Genomic DNA, 14,274 nt, shown 5'->3' on the forward strand with positions numbered 1-14,274 from the left:
CTCACCTCCATGGGGAGGGGTGGTCCAGTGGGGGGTGTGGCCAGGGCAGACTCCCCCCTGTCCCAGCTTAGGCAGAACTATGTGGCTTCCCACCAGACCCCTAGAGGCATAGTAGCCTCCCAGAGAAATCAGAGCTGCCAGCCTTTGCCGCCTCCTCCAGACTTTGCTGCTCACTGGGAGGGCCCACTGACTCTGCTTTCCCTGCAGCCGCATGAGTGCAAGGGGCTCACAGCTGGGTTTACTGCAAGAATGGATTTGGGGGCCCAGCGCTGATCTGCTGTGACCATGGTGACCCTCCCGGACCCTTAGCCTCCTGCAGGGTTCTCACTCAGTGGCAGGGTTCCCAGGGCAGCACCTGCCCTGCCCAATGCAGGTGCCATGGGCCTTATTGCTCTCCAGCTTCTACGCCCCTTGGGCTGCAAGCACAGACAGGCCGCTGTGTCAGCTGTCCTTGTTTAATGCTCTGGACCAATTTAGACACTCCGAGACCCCAGCATGAAGGTAATGCTGCAGCAGCTTGGGTCTTGGGATCCCTGGGAGGTCAGGCAATGTGTTGGTGATTGGTCCCATATTGTTGCTGCCACAGTGGCCACCCCGGGAAGGGTGGCAGAAGTTCTGCTGGTAGGTGGTGCTGGTACGGGGAGGCTCAATCTGCACAAAGTGGATAAGGCGCTGGGGGAGGTCACTGAGTCCTGGGCCTGACCGGAAATTGGCCTGGTAGGAGGATTCAAGGGGCCGCTGCTGGCTCAACTCCAGCTCATGGGATGCCCAGCGCAGGAAGGTGTGCCGCTGCCCCAGGCGCTCCAGGTCTTTCCGCCTTCCGATTCCCTGCAGCAGGCAGTAGGGGCCCTCCTCAACGGTATGGGCCCTTGGCCCACAGTCCAGGCACCACGCACGCCCTTGGCCTCTCCTCAACCCAAGCCTACTTGGTGATGCCTGGCCCCCCTGGCATGTACCCCAGCCTCTTTGGCCTGCCTCCCCAGCCATGCTTTCCATTCCAGGGTGAAACACCCAGAAAGTCAGTGGCTCCAGGGATATTTGCTCACTGTCAGGCAAGCTAGTGGATGAAACCAAAGCAGAGGTACCTTTGTTTGGGGAATGGGCTGTTTCCCAGACAAGAGAGATTGTCAGGAGCCCTCCCTCCCCTCAGTGTCTTATCCCCTCCACCCTACCTCAACTTCAACCTAGGCTGGGGCCCTGCCCACTCTCCTTCCTTTCTCCAGCACTCACTTTGTCGAAAGAAGTACGGTTGTCATGCTTGGAGAACAAGTGTTGCTGTGCCGGCTCCTTTAAAGACAGTGAGAAAGAAGGTGAATGGGGAAAAAATGATGCTTACCTGCCCTTAAGATGTTACCTCAGGACCTGCCAGAAGCTGCCAGGAGCCACTACCCCTAAACTGCTAAACTTGCCCAAATCCTGAAAAGGCAATTAGAAATTAAAGCAATGCCTCACTCCTAAGACACCTCGTGCTTCCAAAGCAGAAGTCTCTAGGGCTGCGGATTGATGAAGGGGCTGAAGCATCTTCTAAGACATCCTTCCACCAGAAGGGGAGTGGTTCAAGTTTCATGTCAGGCCCTCTAACTCTTAGATTGCCTAGGACCAGGCTTCGGTTCTCTCCTCCCCTCTGTCCACATAAGAGCAACCCAAGCTCTTAGCCCTGAGTACCACCTAGAAACTGCCATTTCTCTTTCTAGCTTGAGCTCCCTCCTGAGCTCCAGACTCAGTAGCCAACAGCCTATTCCATATCCCCTTGTAAATGTCTTACAGGCATCTCCAAACACATGCCTGAGCTCTGTTACCAACCCCACCCCTCCGCAGCCTCAGGTCATGGTCAGGTCAGGTCATGGTAGCTAGATCCTGCTGAATACCTTGGAGTCCCCTTGATTCTTTTCTTTCACACTCTATATCCAAAGTGTCAGGAAATCCTGTTGATTATTCCTTCAATATGTACCCAGGATTGGACCACTCCTCAGCATGCCCACTGCTTTCCCTAATCGAAGACGCACCTTCTTCTCTTGCTTGAGCTATTGCAAGAGCTTCCTGCTGGTGTCCCTGCTTCCAAGCTTTCCCTTCCAGTTTATTGTCCTCTTAGCAGGCAGCATAATTCTTCTGATATGTAGATCAGATCATCTCCCTTGTTTGCTAAAAATCCACAACAGTTCCTCACATTTGTAAAAGCCAAAGTCATCATAGTGGTCCGTGAGACCCACACAATATTGATCTCTCCATTTCCTGCAACCACACTGGCATCCTTACTGCTCCTGAAACATACCAGCTATTTCCACTTTGGGCCTTTGCACCACCTGTGCCTTCTCTCTGGGACTCTTCCTGTAGCTGGCCGTAAGACTCCGTCTCACTTCCCTCTTGGGAGGACTTCAAGTACTAACACCAGCAGTGCAATCACCCCAACTCTGCATTTTCCACTTTCTGGCATACTAGGTGACTACATAGTATGATGTTGCTTAATGTTCCTGATGAGAACATAAGCTCCTTGTGGGCAAAGGTTATTGTCTGTCTTGCTCTCATCTGTAACTCCAACACTGAGCCCGGTGCCTGGGCAAATACATGTTTGCTGTTTAATTAATGAACAGGGTTCAGAAAGTTCCCAGGGCATTTGCTTTGGCCCAGTTGGAGCCAGAGAACCATGCCCTATACCCAGGCAGAGAAAGACCACTCCACAGGCCCCCAGACCTCAATAGGAATCTCTTCTAAGACCATCCACTTTGCCTTTGTGCCTGGTCTCTAGCCCCAGAATTCCCTGTCCCCAGCCATTCAGCTTCTCCTGCTGCAGACCTGAATGAAGTGTCTGATCTGGTGAGTTTAGTCTTGGCTGGGTTGGGGTATGAGCAATGGCTGACAGCAGGTTCCTGAATAAAAGGCTGGGGCTAGCTCCATCCCAGATCCCTGAACCAGAATCTTCTGTGGTGTGTGTCTTTAACAAGCTCCCCTATCAGGACTTCCTGCCCTAGACAGTTGGTGCTCTTTTCCAAATAGAATGAAAGCTCCATGAAGGTGGGAAGCCAGCCAGCCTTACCTTTCATTCCTCATAAAGCAAGCTGACACGACAGGGATTAAAAACCCAGAGCCCTTTTAGAAAAAATAGGAAAAAATCTTCAGTATTTAGAACTAGGCAAAGATTTCTTTGACTTGATACCAAAAGCAAGAGCAATAAAAGAAAAAATTGATAAACTGGATCTCATCAAAAAATTCTTCAAGTTTTGCTCTGTGAAAATTTGTGTAAAGAAGATGAAAAGATAAGCTACAGACTGGAAGAAAATATTTGAAAACCAAATATCCAATAAAGGAATAATACCTAGAATATATAAAGAATTCTCACAACTCAACAGTAAAATAACAATCCAATTAGAAAATGGGCAAACATGTCTATTGACAGATGAATGGATAAAGATGTGATACACACACACACACACACACACCAGAATATTACACAGCCAACAAAAAATTGAAATCTTGCCATTTGCAACAATGTGGATGGAACTAGAGGATATTATGCTAAGCGAAATAAGTCAATCAGAGAAAGACAATTATCATATGATTTCACTGATATGTGGAATTAAAAAAAAAGGGATAGGATCATAGAGGAAGAGAAGAAAAAATGAAAGAACACAAAACCAGAGAGGGAGACAAACTGTAGGAGACTCTTAATCTTAGGAAACAAACTGAGGGTTGCTGGAGGGGAGAGGGGAGGGAGGATGGTGTAAATGGGTGATGGACATTGGGGAGGGTATGTGTTGTAATGAGCACTGGGTATTATATAAGACCAATGAATCACAGACCTGTACCCCTGAAACAAATAATACATTATATGTTAATGAATTGAAATTCAATTTTAAAAAAAGAAAATGGGCAAACAACATGAAGCCATTTCACTGAAGAGGATATACAGATGGCAAATAACACATGAAAAAATGTTTTCCATCATTAAACATTAGTGAAATGTAAATTAAAATCACAATGAGCTCTCACGACGTATTTATCAGAATGGCTAAAATAAAACAGAGACAATACCAAATGTTGCTGAGAATGCAGAGAAACTGGATCATTCATACATTGCTGGTGGGAATGTAAAATGGTACAGTCACTCTAGAAAACAGTTTGGCATCTTCCTTTAAAAACTAAACATACAACTACCATATAATCCAGCAATTGCACTCCTAGGCATTTAATCCAAAGAAATGAAAACTTATGTTCACCCAAAAACCTGTAGCAGCTTTATTTGTAAGAACCAAAAACTGGAATCAGCCCAGATATTTTTAATAGGTGAATGGCTACACAAACTGGTATATACATACCATGGAATACTACTCAGTGATGAATAAAAGTGAACCATGAACAACTTGGATGAATCTCTAGGAAATTATGCTGAGCAAGAAAAACCGATCTCCAAATATTGCATGACATATCATTCCATTTATATAACATTATTTAAATGACAAAATTTTAGAAAGGGAGAAGAGGCTGGTGGTTGCCAGGGATTAGAGACAGAGGAAGGGTAGACGAGCAGGAGGCTGGTGGGTGTGGTCATAAAAGGGCACTACCAGGGATACTTGTGATGTTGGCCAGTATCTTAACTGTAGTGGTGGAAACACAAACCTGAATAGGTGATAAAATTTTATAGATCTTAATATACACAGATGAGTGTAAGTAAAACTGGAAATCTGAGATAGGTGGGTTTCATTAATGTCAATGTCCTGGTTGCAATATTATATGACAGTTTTGCAAAATACGATCATTGAGGGAAACTGGGAAAAATATAGAAGGGATTTCTATTATTTCTCACAACAGGTTATGAATTCACAGTTATTTCAATAAAAATTTCAATTAAAAAACCCTGGGAGTATGCAGCAAGTTCCAATTGACCCCCAAATTTCTTCTCCATCTCTATCCTTTGCTAAAGAATTGTACACAGCCCGAGAATGTGGATGCCTCTGTTGTTGGAGGCAGCTCTGACTCTGAAAACTCACTATATATATATTTTTGCCTTTTGATTTTTTTTATTACTCCAAAAATCTTCATTAAGAAAAATTTAGCTTTCTGACTTTGTTCTTGTGCCTTCAACACTTTCACAGTGCTTTTCTGCTCCTCAGTAAGGAAAGCACACTTGATCTGGTCATAGACACACGTAGCATATAGGTAATCACTACAGGCCCTGCTGACATGTTGTTTGTTTCAGACAACTTCATAAGAACTTTAGGTCTTACAACACAAACTTCTTGAAGTCAGCCTGGTCACTTGCCCCATGTGGATTGTGGTGCTTTCCCAACCTTGTTGGTATAAAGGTATATGATTCCACTATCAAGGGTTCAGGACAGCCTAGTTTCGTTAGAGGCTGTACTGTAGGATGGCCTATGATGGGATGTCAGATTCTGGATTAGTCTGAATGCCTCTAGACACAGTCCCTGGAAGAATGAATCTCACTATTCTAACAGTGGCAGGATACTTTATTGACTCCCATTGACTCAAGTTTTGTTCTCAAAATAGCAAGAGCCTGGTAACAAGTGCAGTCGTTTCCTTCCACCCAGGCAGTTCTGAGTATTCTTGTCCCTGGAGAGAATTTCTCCTGCATCTTTGTTTCTAGGATCCTTTTCCATTGAGGTTGTAAAACCCATGGTCTCTGAGCAGGGGGCTTAGGCTGGGATTCCAGCTGAAGAGACCTTGGAGGAAAGGTAGATTTCCTGGGAGGGGGCAGTAGTTGCATGTGGGAGGGCTAAGGGCCCTTGTGGAGGCTGGGCATTCTTCAGTCGGTAGGATGCTGAGTAAGGAGCCCCTGTGACAGACTGAGGCATGGCAGGGTGGGACAGGGAGGGATACAACAATCATGGTACCACCAATGAAGGACCTACTCCAAACCATGAGTCCCTGGGACTCTTGCCTGACCTTAAGAACAAACAAGACCAGGATTACATGTCCCAAGAGTCAGGCAGGTGATAGCTAGAAATAAGTTAATCTGGTCTAGAAGAGAAAAAGAAAAAGAAGAATAGAGAATTTTCTTGCACCTGAATGACACAGATAAAATTTCTACCTGCCCAAACCTAAAGAAAAGTGGTGTTACATCTTGAAAAGTTTTTCAACAATAATAACTACAAGTAGTTGGGTTGAAACCTGATATCTCTTAGCTAATAGGAAAATAAAATGGGCACCTTCCCCAAATAGTCCCACTACCTTTAGACGTAGAATGAGCCACCAGACTTGGCATTTATACAATCTGAGCCCAAGACACATAGATCATGCTGTTTGGAGCTAGCTGTTGGTAATGCTAGTAAATGCTTTGTGTAACAAGTCTTCAGTTAAAACATATCCCAAAACACTTTCCCTACTTCTGCTTCTGGGGGACAGATGGAGATGAAGTTCCAGTCTTTAGGATGACAGCTGCCACTGGGCAACTATAAACACCCAGCAGAAAGTCCCCAGTTTGCCTCTGTCCCTGTATTACCCAGGTCCCATTATTCTCAAGCGGGAGGTGGTGGCCCCAGATAAGTGGTCTGGAGCTGCATTTGGACCTGGCTTTCTGAGTAGGCAGTGCCAGGCAGCCCTTCCAACTAAGAATGCTAAGGAAATGCAAGCTTCATAACATGGGAGCTTCCAGACCATGTTCTTGGCCTGGGAAAGCAAGTCATGGAGAATTCAGATGACAAATCAAGTAGGATCTGGCTAAAGGCTTGGAAGCAAGAAGCTGCAGTGGACAGAGCATGTTCCAGACACTCTTCCATGTTCTCCACCCTGCTGTTGCCCAGGGGGCTGATCTAAGTGCATTTCTCACCAGCCTGCCTTCCCTCTGGCCACTGAAAAGCCCTAGGAAGAGAAGGAGGGACGGAAAGAGATGTTTCTTCTCTTAACTCCCTCCCAGACTAACCCCCAGCTGTCTGTGTCTCTCCACCCAAGATCACCACTCCTTTCAGGGTGGTTCTCTCCACACCACCCTCTCCTTCTGGGTTCTAGGAGCCATACCTTGCCTTGTCCCTTCCGGCCCAATGGTACTGACCACTTGGTTGTTACCAACCTGTGATACCACTTTTACCTGAGGCCCTCACATCCACTCCTTTGCATTTACACTCTGCTGAGTTCTCCTGTTTTGAGTGAGCTTTTTACTGTTGGGACACCAACCAATGATCACTGCCCCTTCCTTGTTTCCAGGCCTAGAAGCAGTAGAGGGTCTGGGCCCTGAAACCCTCTCTCTCTCCTGTTCTTTGGAAGCCTTTTCCAGCCACTTCTGCCATCACTCCTTTCCAGTCCTCCTTGGCTACGCATGTGGGTGGGTACCCAGCCACTTCATGCTGCTTCCTTCACCAGAGGAAGCCTCCTGGGCCTCTGGACTCCAAGGCTGACTGTGGATTAGACCATGGGCTTTTAGGACATCAAGGAATTGAGCTTGAGAGCAGTTGTTGGCAAAACTCGAGGCTTATTTTCTGGGTTCTGGAGGGTCTTTCCCCATGGTCACCTACCCAAACTGGACCCTGACCCTCCCTCCACCTAAGAGGAGCATTGAGCAAGACTGTCCAGCTTGGTACTAGCTCTTCTCCACCCTTTCTATAGGTAGAGAAATGGAAATAATGCTATTTCAGAGAAGAGTGGCCAGGACTCATGCATTTCCTGAAGTTCAGCAGTGGTAGGTCTGGGGAAGATGTTTTTGGGATCCAAGAGAAACAGAAACTGGCCCAGCCACCCCAGTTGCCCCCAGGGCTGCCTTGTACCTGACATCGCTGCAGGAATACTGCTGGAGGCTGGGGCTTGGCTGCAAGGCGGTATTCTTGAGCACTTTCACTCTTGAATTGGCCTCTGTAGTGTCCATAGAAGCCAGCGTTGTGCTATAATAAGGCAGGCATGAGGGTGAATCCCTCCCAAATGCTTACCCAAACCTCAAGGTCCCCAGGCCAGAAGCCTCTCCTGGGATCTACTGAGAGAATAAAAAGAATCTGAGGAGAGGGACACCCATCTGTCATTCATCATTAGAACAGTTGGTTTTGGGATGCCTGGGTGGCTCAGACAACGGTTAAGCATCTGCCTTCGAGTCAGGTCATGATCCCAGGGTCCTGGGATCAAGTCCCGCATTGGGCTCTCTGCTGAGAGGAGAGAGTGCTTCTCCCTCTCCTCCTGCCTGCCACTCCCCCTGCTGTGCTCTCTCTCTAACAAATAAATAAATAAAATCTTAAAAAAAAAGAAAAAAAACAGTTGGCCTCAGTTGTGCTGGCCCACCTAGGAGGGCTATGTGTGTGTAGGGAAAGGGCACCTTTATTTCCTTTCCCTTTTTTCCTTTCTTCCATCCTTCCCCTCTTTCTTTCATAAGATCCTAATATGAGCTGGAGAGACCATGGTGAAAGGACAGAATTATCCTGGACCTTGTGAAACTTCCTTATGGTGAGGGAGTCAGAAACAGCAAATAGGATCAGGGACAAAATAACCTGATGACTAGATCAAGAGTGACAGGGTACAGGAATAGCCCCTCATGACAATGAGGGTGGGACCTGAATATGAGGAGTCATAGCCCTGAGCAGAAAGAAGCTGACCCAAGTTTGTGGCCTCTGGCCATCACAGCAGTTTCCTATACATGACTGAAAAGCCCTCTATCTTTTCATCCCACTGAGGGTTTGGGTTGCCAGACTTGTCTGTCCATCTTTCTATTATCTGTTTAACTTGCTCTCTCTTTAGTTTAGTTCAATATTATTTACTGGGCTGCCTTTACTGCATTCCAGGGATGGGACTGGGCATGGGATATACAGGTAGAAAACAGTCTTTGTCCTCAAGATGTTCCCAGCATAGAGAGCAGTCAAACTCCAGAAGTTTGGGGAGACCAAACAAAAAACTGGGAATAAATGGGGTGGCTAGAAGACTAGGAGATTCAGCTGGTTAGTGTGAGACCAGGACACATGGGAAAGGACATGGCATCAGAAAGACTAGGTAGGTTCTAGGGGTAGCCTTAGAATGGCGGAGGGGGAGTGGGAAGCTCAGGGTCCTCCTCTAGCCTGGATGCTGGATGAAATCTTTCTTGCTAAATTTACTCCATGATTCATTCACATTTCAGGTACTACCCCAGGGCCAGGAGCCAAGATTAATTGTAAAGTGCGCTCTTACCCAGGAGCCTACTAAAGCACTTTGCATCTTTCCAGGAAGGAAGTAGAAAAGGCAAACTTTCCTTTTGTCTTTTTGAGGCTATGTCTGAGGAAAGAGAATCTCAACTTCTTGTTGCTTAGTGACAAAGGGAGGTTGTGACTGCACAATGCTGCTGAGATTGTTGAGACAGTGCCCAGCCTGCTACCCCTTTGTGCTTCCTGCTTGTTTTTACTTCTTTATGAGAGAAATCTGCCCCTCAGCATTAACAGGCTAGATGGAGTCCCTACATATAGAAACATATACTCCACAGTGGAGTGTGATGAACTCATAGTCAATGAAATATCAAAGAACATTTTAAAGGTGAATCTTGCATTTTAAAATTGTGTAACCATATTGCCAGGAACATAAATTTAGAAAGCATTCCACAGAGTCAGAAGAAATGTTAAAAGGCTTGATGGTTCTTAGGATAAAATTGCTGCTTCAGAGTAAGGTTCTGTCAACTTTTCTTTTAGGAGTCTGTGGCACCTGAGAACCCTGGGCAGGTGACTGTTACCAGGGCCCCAGAAAAGAAGGAGAGCATAGCAGAGGAGCAAAAGAAGGAGCATGAAAATATCTGACATTGTGGTTCCATTCCAAGCTACACTTCAGCAGATTATTGTCCCTTTCTCTCTCATTTGTAACACAGGGACATGAACAGTTCAAGTTCACCTCTTTCGCTAACCAAAAAGAGCTGGCAATCAGCCTCTAAAAATATTCCAATAAAAAGCTGAACAGCAGAAAACATTCAGACCGTGCTGGTGTCCATGATACAACTCTACCAGCCAGAAAACCCACCCTACTATAGTTACCCTGAAGACCCACTCTCACAGGTATTCACAGGTACAAAAAGTTTCATTGCAGCATCTGCATAGGGGAAAAACTGTAAGCAGCTGAATGTTTTACCAATAGGGCGATAGGAAAGATACTTTAATCTACAAATATATATCTTAAAAATTGTGAGTCAAAAAGTCAAATTGTAGAAAAATGTAATAAGTATACCATTTATAACATGATACAATCATGCAAAACAATGCTATATATTATTTATGAATGCAACCATATGAACTAAAAGTATAAAACATGCATAGAAATGATAAGCATCAAATTCAGGATAGAAGTCACCTGGGGAATGGTATCAAGGAAGGCAGAGTGGAGCTTCAACTCTATCTGGAATGTTTTTATTTTTCAAAGCTTTATTTAGGTATAACTAACACAATAAACTGCACATATTAAGTGTACAATTTGACACATTTTGACCTATGTATACATGTATGAAACATAGCCACTATCAAGGTAGTAAACGTATCCATCACCCCCAAGTTTCCTTCTGCCCATTGGTAATCCTCCTCTATGGCACTCATTGGTCTCAAGCAACTGCTGGTTAACTTTCTGTTGCTATAGATTACTTTGCATTTTCTAGAATTTTATATAAATGGAACCATTCAATATGTATTCTTTGTGTCTGACTTCTTCCATGCAGGGTAATTACCTTGTGTTTTATCCATGTCATGGTGCCTATCAATCACTCATTCCTCTTTATGGCTTAGTAGTTTCCCATTGTATGGATATGCAAAACTCTCCATATATATACACATATGTATACATATATATATTTTTAATAGAATTTTTAGAGCAATTTTAGGTTCACAGCAAACTTGAGTGGAAGGTACAGAGATTTCTCATATACCTCTTGCCCCACATTTGTATAACCTCTCCTATTACTAATATCCCTCACCAGAATAGCACATTTGTTATAATTGCTGAACCTAAAGTGACACATCATTATCCCCCAAAGTCCATAGTTTGTGTTACAGTTCACTCTTGCAGTTGTACATTCTATGGGTTTGGACAAAAGTATACTGCAATTACATGTATGCACCATTATACTATCATACAGAATCGTTTCACTGCCTTAAAAATCCTCTCTTTTCCACCTATACATCCCTGATTCCCCCCAATCCATGGTAACCAGTGATCTTTTTACTGTCTCTATAATTTTGCCTTTTCCACAATGTTATATTGGAATCCTACAGTATATAGCCTTTCCAGATTGGCTCCTTTCAGTTAGTAAAATATATTGAAGTTTCCTCTATGTCTTTTCCTAGCTTGATAGCTCATTTCTTTTTAGTGCTTAATATTCCATTGTCTGGATTACCACAGTTTATTCATTCACTTACTGAAAATGACTTCTTGGTTGCTTTTAAGATTTTTCAATTATGAAATAAAGCTGCTATAAATATCTATGTGCAGGTTTTTGCATAGACATAAGTTTTCGTGTCCTTTGGGTAAATACCAAAGAGCATGACTGCTGGATCATTTAATAAGAGTATCTTTAGTTTTGTAAGAAACTGCCAAACGTCTTCCAAGGTGGCTGTACCATTTAATATTCCCATTAGTGATGAATGAGAGTTCCTGTTGCTCCACATCCCCACCTGCATATGTGTTATCAGTGTTCTGGATTTTGGCCATTCTGATAGGTGTGTAGTGGTAGCTCATTGTTGTGTTGTTTTAATTTTCATGTCCCTAATACCATATAATGTTGAGCATCTTTTCATATGCTTATTTGCTGTCTTTGGTGGAATGTCTTAAACCCTGTGTTGGCTTATTTATTTATTTATTTATAAAGATATGGGGAGAGGGGCAGAGGGAGAGTGAATCTTCTACAGGCTCCATGCCCACTGCAGAGCTCGACACGGGGCTTGATCTTACAACCCTGAGAACATGACCCGAGACAAAATCAAGAGTAGGTCACTTAGCCAACCCAGGCATTCCTGGCCCATTTTAAAATCAGGTAGTATTCTTATTGTTGAGCTTTAAGGGTTCTTTATATATTTTGTTTCTTTATGTCTTGAATCCACACACTGTCCCCACTATACCACTAGTCAAGGTCACCAATAATTAGTTCTCACTCATTTTCCTTGATGTATCAGCAGCGTTTGACATTGATAAAGCAGGCAGTTAGTTAAACATGAGCGGGAGGCAAAGGCTGTGATAAATAGGTGACACATTAGAAACCTGAGGGCACAACATCCTAACTTTGTGGCTTTTAACATCCTGGTCTTGCTGCTTCCAAAACCCAGGGGCTGACAGACCAAGAGCCACAGATGCAGAACATGAGCTCTCCTCTTCAACCTCTGCCCCAGGGTAACCCCCTAGGTTCATTATATTTACATTGTGGGTTTGACCCCCAGTGGGGCAAGATGGTCATGACAGTTCCAGCAAGAATCTTGTAGGGCCCAAAACGCCCCCTCCTAACCAGTAGGAGGAGTCCATTAGATGACTGGAAACAACCTCTGTCAGAGACTTCCCTCACTGTGACCCATAAACTTTGCAAACATAAAAAGACACCCCTAACCCTGGTACAGTTCCCATATCTGGGCCTGCCCACTCTCATGTCTTAAACTTAATAAACTGCTCTGTGCTTGCCACTTTCCTTCTGGCTGTCTTTATTCAAGTGGGGATCCTCATGTAAGTCTCTCATGTGGAATTCAAGAACTGAGACCTCCATTCACTCCTCCATTCTCCCACCAGTCACAACATAGCTGGTCTCCTCCTCCTCTTTGAAGGATGATCCAGGAGGCTTCCACAGCACCTCGCTCTCTTGGGTGTCCCTCCTCTGTCCCTGACCACACCTGCTTGGGGTCCTTTGCTGCTTTTTCCTTATCTAGGCCTCTAAAGTTGTGTGTCTTGGGGCTCAATACAATCTGTTTTCCATCCATACTCTTTCATTGGTGATCTCTGTTTCATGGCTTTAAAAGCCATCTATAACCATCAGAGGCAGAGTTCCACAGACCCTTCCTCCCTACACCCTCTGCCCTTGCCCACCCTGCTCTCAGAGTGTCTCAGTATCTAGCAGGCCAGGTTCCCTGGACTATTTCTTGCCTTTTTCTCCCCACCAGTCAGCCATTCTGTGGCTGCCTCCCAGCGGCTCTCCCTACCAGCTCTTGTTAGGACCTCTTGGGCCTCTGTCATGCCCTAGCCCCTGGGCACCCAGTCCAATCCACATACAGCAGGATGGGTCAGGTAACTCCTGAGTGGGTCTGCATTGGTGAGGGCACGCTCGGTGGGGTGCGGGTGGCGGCAGGGGTGTGACTGTGGAGGTGAGCGGGTACATCTTGAGAGGTACACGTGGGCCGTGTAGCGGTTTGCAGTGAGAGGTAGGCCACCTGCGGCCAATGAACTGCGGGTAAAATGGTTAGGACCGTTAAAACCGTTAAAACCGTTAGAACCCTTAGTCTCGCGACGCAGAGGGGGCGGGCCCAAGGGCGGGGCTTAACCCCCATTGGTGAGATCTGGCCCTGGGGGGCGGGATCACGCATGCTCCGGCAACTTCGGCGGGACCGGCGTTGAGGCGAGTTCACGGACGCCCCAGGTGGGGCGCGAGCCGGCCCTCAGAGGTGGAGGCGGGAGGGATTTGGTCAGAGAGGGCAGGGAGGGGAGGATGGGGCGAAGGTGGGGGGGTTGGGGAGCTATATGGGGCTTTACGCGGAGATTCGGGATTTCCGGGGACCTCGAGGAGTTTCTTAGGACGCTGGCTTGTCCACTTGATCCTTGTCCTAGAGTTCCTAGCCGTTCATTCTTTCCCTGTGACGAAAGACCACTCTGGGTCTTCAAGGAGACTTTACTTTCTGTGCTTATCTTTGGAGAGCTGTTTTCGTCAGATTCGCGGGGTTCCACAGCCTCTCATCCCGAGTCTGGAATTAGGAGACGCAAGGAAGAGAATTGGCCCAGAAAGTCAGGGTGAACAGGAATCCAGGGAAACCGACTGGGATTTGCCTTTATTATTATGCAGTATCCTTTGGAGGCCTCTGGAACGAACGCTGAAATGATTTATTTAGTCTGGGAGCCCAGAACATGTCTCCTGGTTGAAAAGAGATGAAGAAGAGAGGATGGCTGCATGATGTTGGCCCGCGGGACCACAAAGTCTGAGGGACAGGACTGTTGCTTTCTGCGACCTAGTGGAGGAGTCAGAGGGGCACATAGAGGACCTCACAGTGTGGCTTCAGGATTCTTTGTTGAAAACGAGGTCAGATGGGGGTGAGGGGTGCTCTATGAGACCCTTAGGTTATTCTCTTCAACCCACACGTTCCTCCCCTGCCTGCCACCTTGCCAGGGCCCGTCCTGTGGAGACAGCCGCGTTCCTGGCATGCACTTAAACCTTTCCTC

General features: G+C 45.8%; 2 protein-coding genes and 1 pseudogene across 4 annotated transcripts in view; 1 reads left to right on the forward strand and 2 right to left on the reverse strand.

Annotated features, from left to right (window-relative positions):
- Positions 1 to 441: 441 nt before the first annotated feature.
- C4H3orf84 (chromosome 4 C3orf84 homolog) lies at positions 442 to 9,162 on the reverse strand. Its single transcript, XM_002920547.2, has 4 exons — positions 9,091 to 9,162; positions 7,713 to 7,826; positions 1,231 to 1,287; positions 442 to 849 (listed from the first exon to the last, which is right to left on the reverse strand). The coding sequence occupies exons 1-4, from the start codon at positions 9,115 to 9,117 to the stop codon at positions 442 to 444; spliced, it is 606 nt and encodes a 201-aa protein (XP_002920593.1). The 5' UTR covers positions 9,118 to 9,162.
- On the reverse strand, positions 1,351 to 5,841 carry LOC117802074 (annotated as a pseudogene).
- Positions 9,163 to 13,422: 4,260 nt separating the features above from the next.
- IHO1 (interactor of HORMAD1 1) overlaps positions 13,423 to 14,274 on the forward strand; it is a 44,663-nt gene continuing 43,811 nt past the window's right edge. The window contains exons 1-2 of one of the 3 annotated variants that reach the window (XM_019801065.2): positions 13,447 to 13,480; positions 13,901 to 14,134. The gene's annotated coding sequence lies outside the window, so the exon portion shown is untranslated. Of the gene's footprint in view, positions 13,506 to 13,900; positions 14,135 to 14,274 lie in introns of all 3 variants that reach the window. The other 2 variants (XM_019801066.2, XM_034658320.1) reach the window with 2 other exon arrangements.

This window comes from Ailuropoda melanoleuca, chromosome 4 (genome assembly GCF_002007445.2).
Source record: "Ailuropoda melanoleuca isolate Jingjing chromosome 4, ASM200744v2, whole genome shotgun sequence".
In the NCBI taxonomy this organism is placed as follows: Eukaryota; Metazoa; Chordata; class Mammalia; order Carnivora; family Ursidae; genus Ailuropoda; species Ailuropoda melanoleuca.

Coding starts and splice junctions, on each gene's coding strand:
- C4H3orf84 (XM_002920547.2), bottom strand. CDS start 9,117: ATGCAAAGTGCTTTAGTAGGCTCCTGG. Junction 7,827..9,090: donor GTGCTTTAGTAGGCTCCTGG/GTAAGAGCGCAC, acceptor GCCTTATTATAG/CACAACGCTGGCTTCTATGG. Junction 850..1,230: donor ACCGTACTTCTTTCGACAAA/GTGAGTGCTGGA, acceptor ACCGTTGAGGAG/GGCCCCTACTGCCTGCTGCA.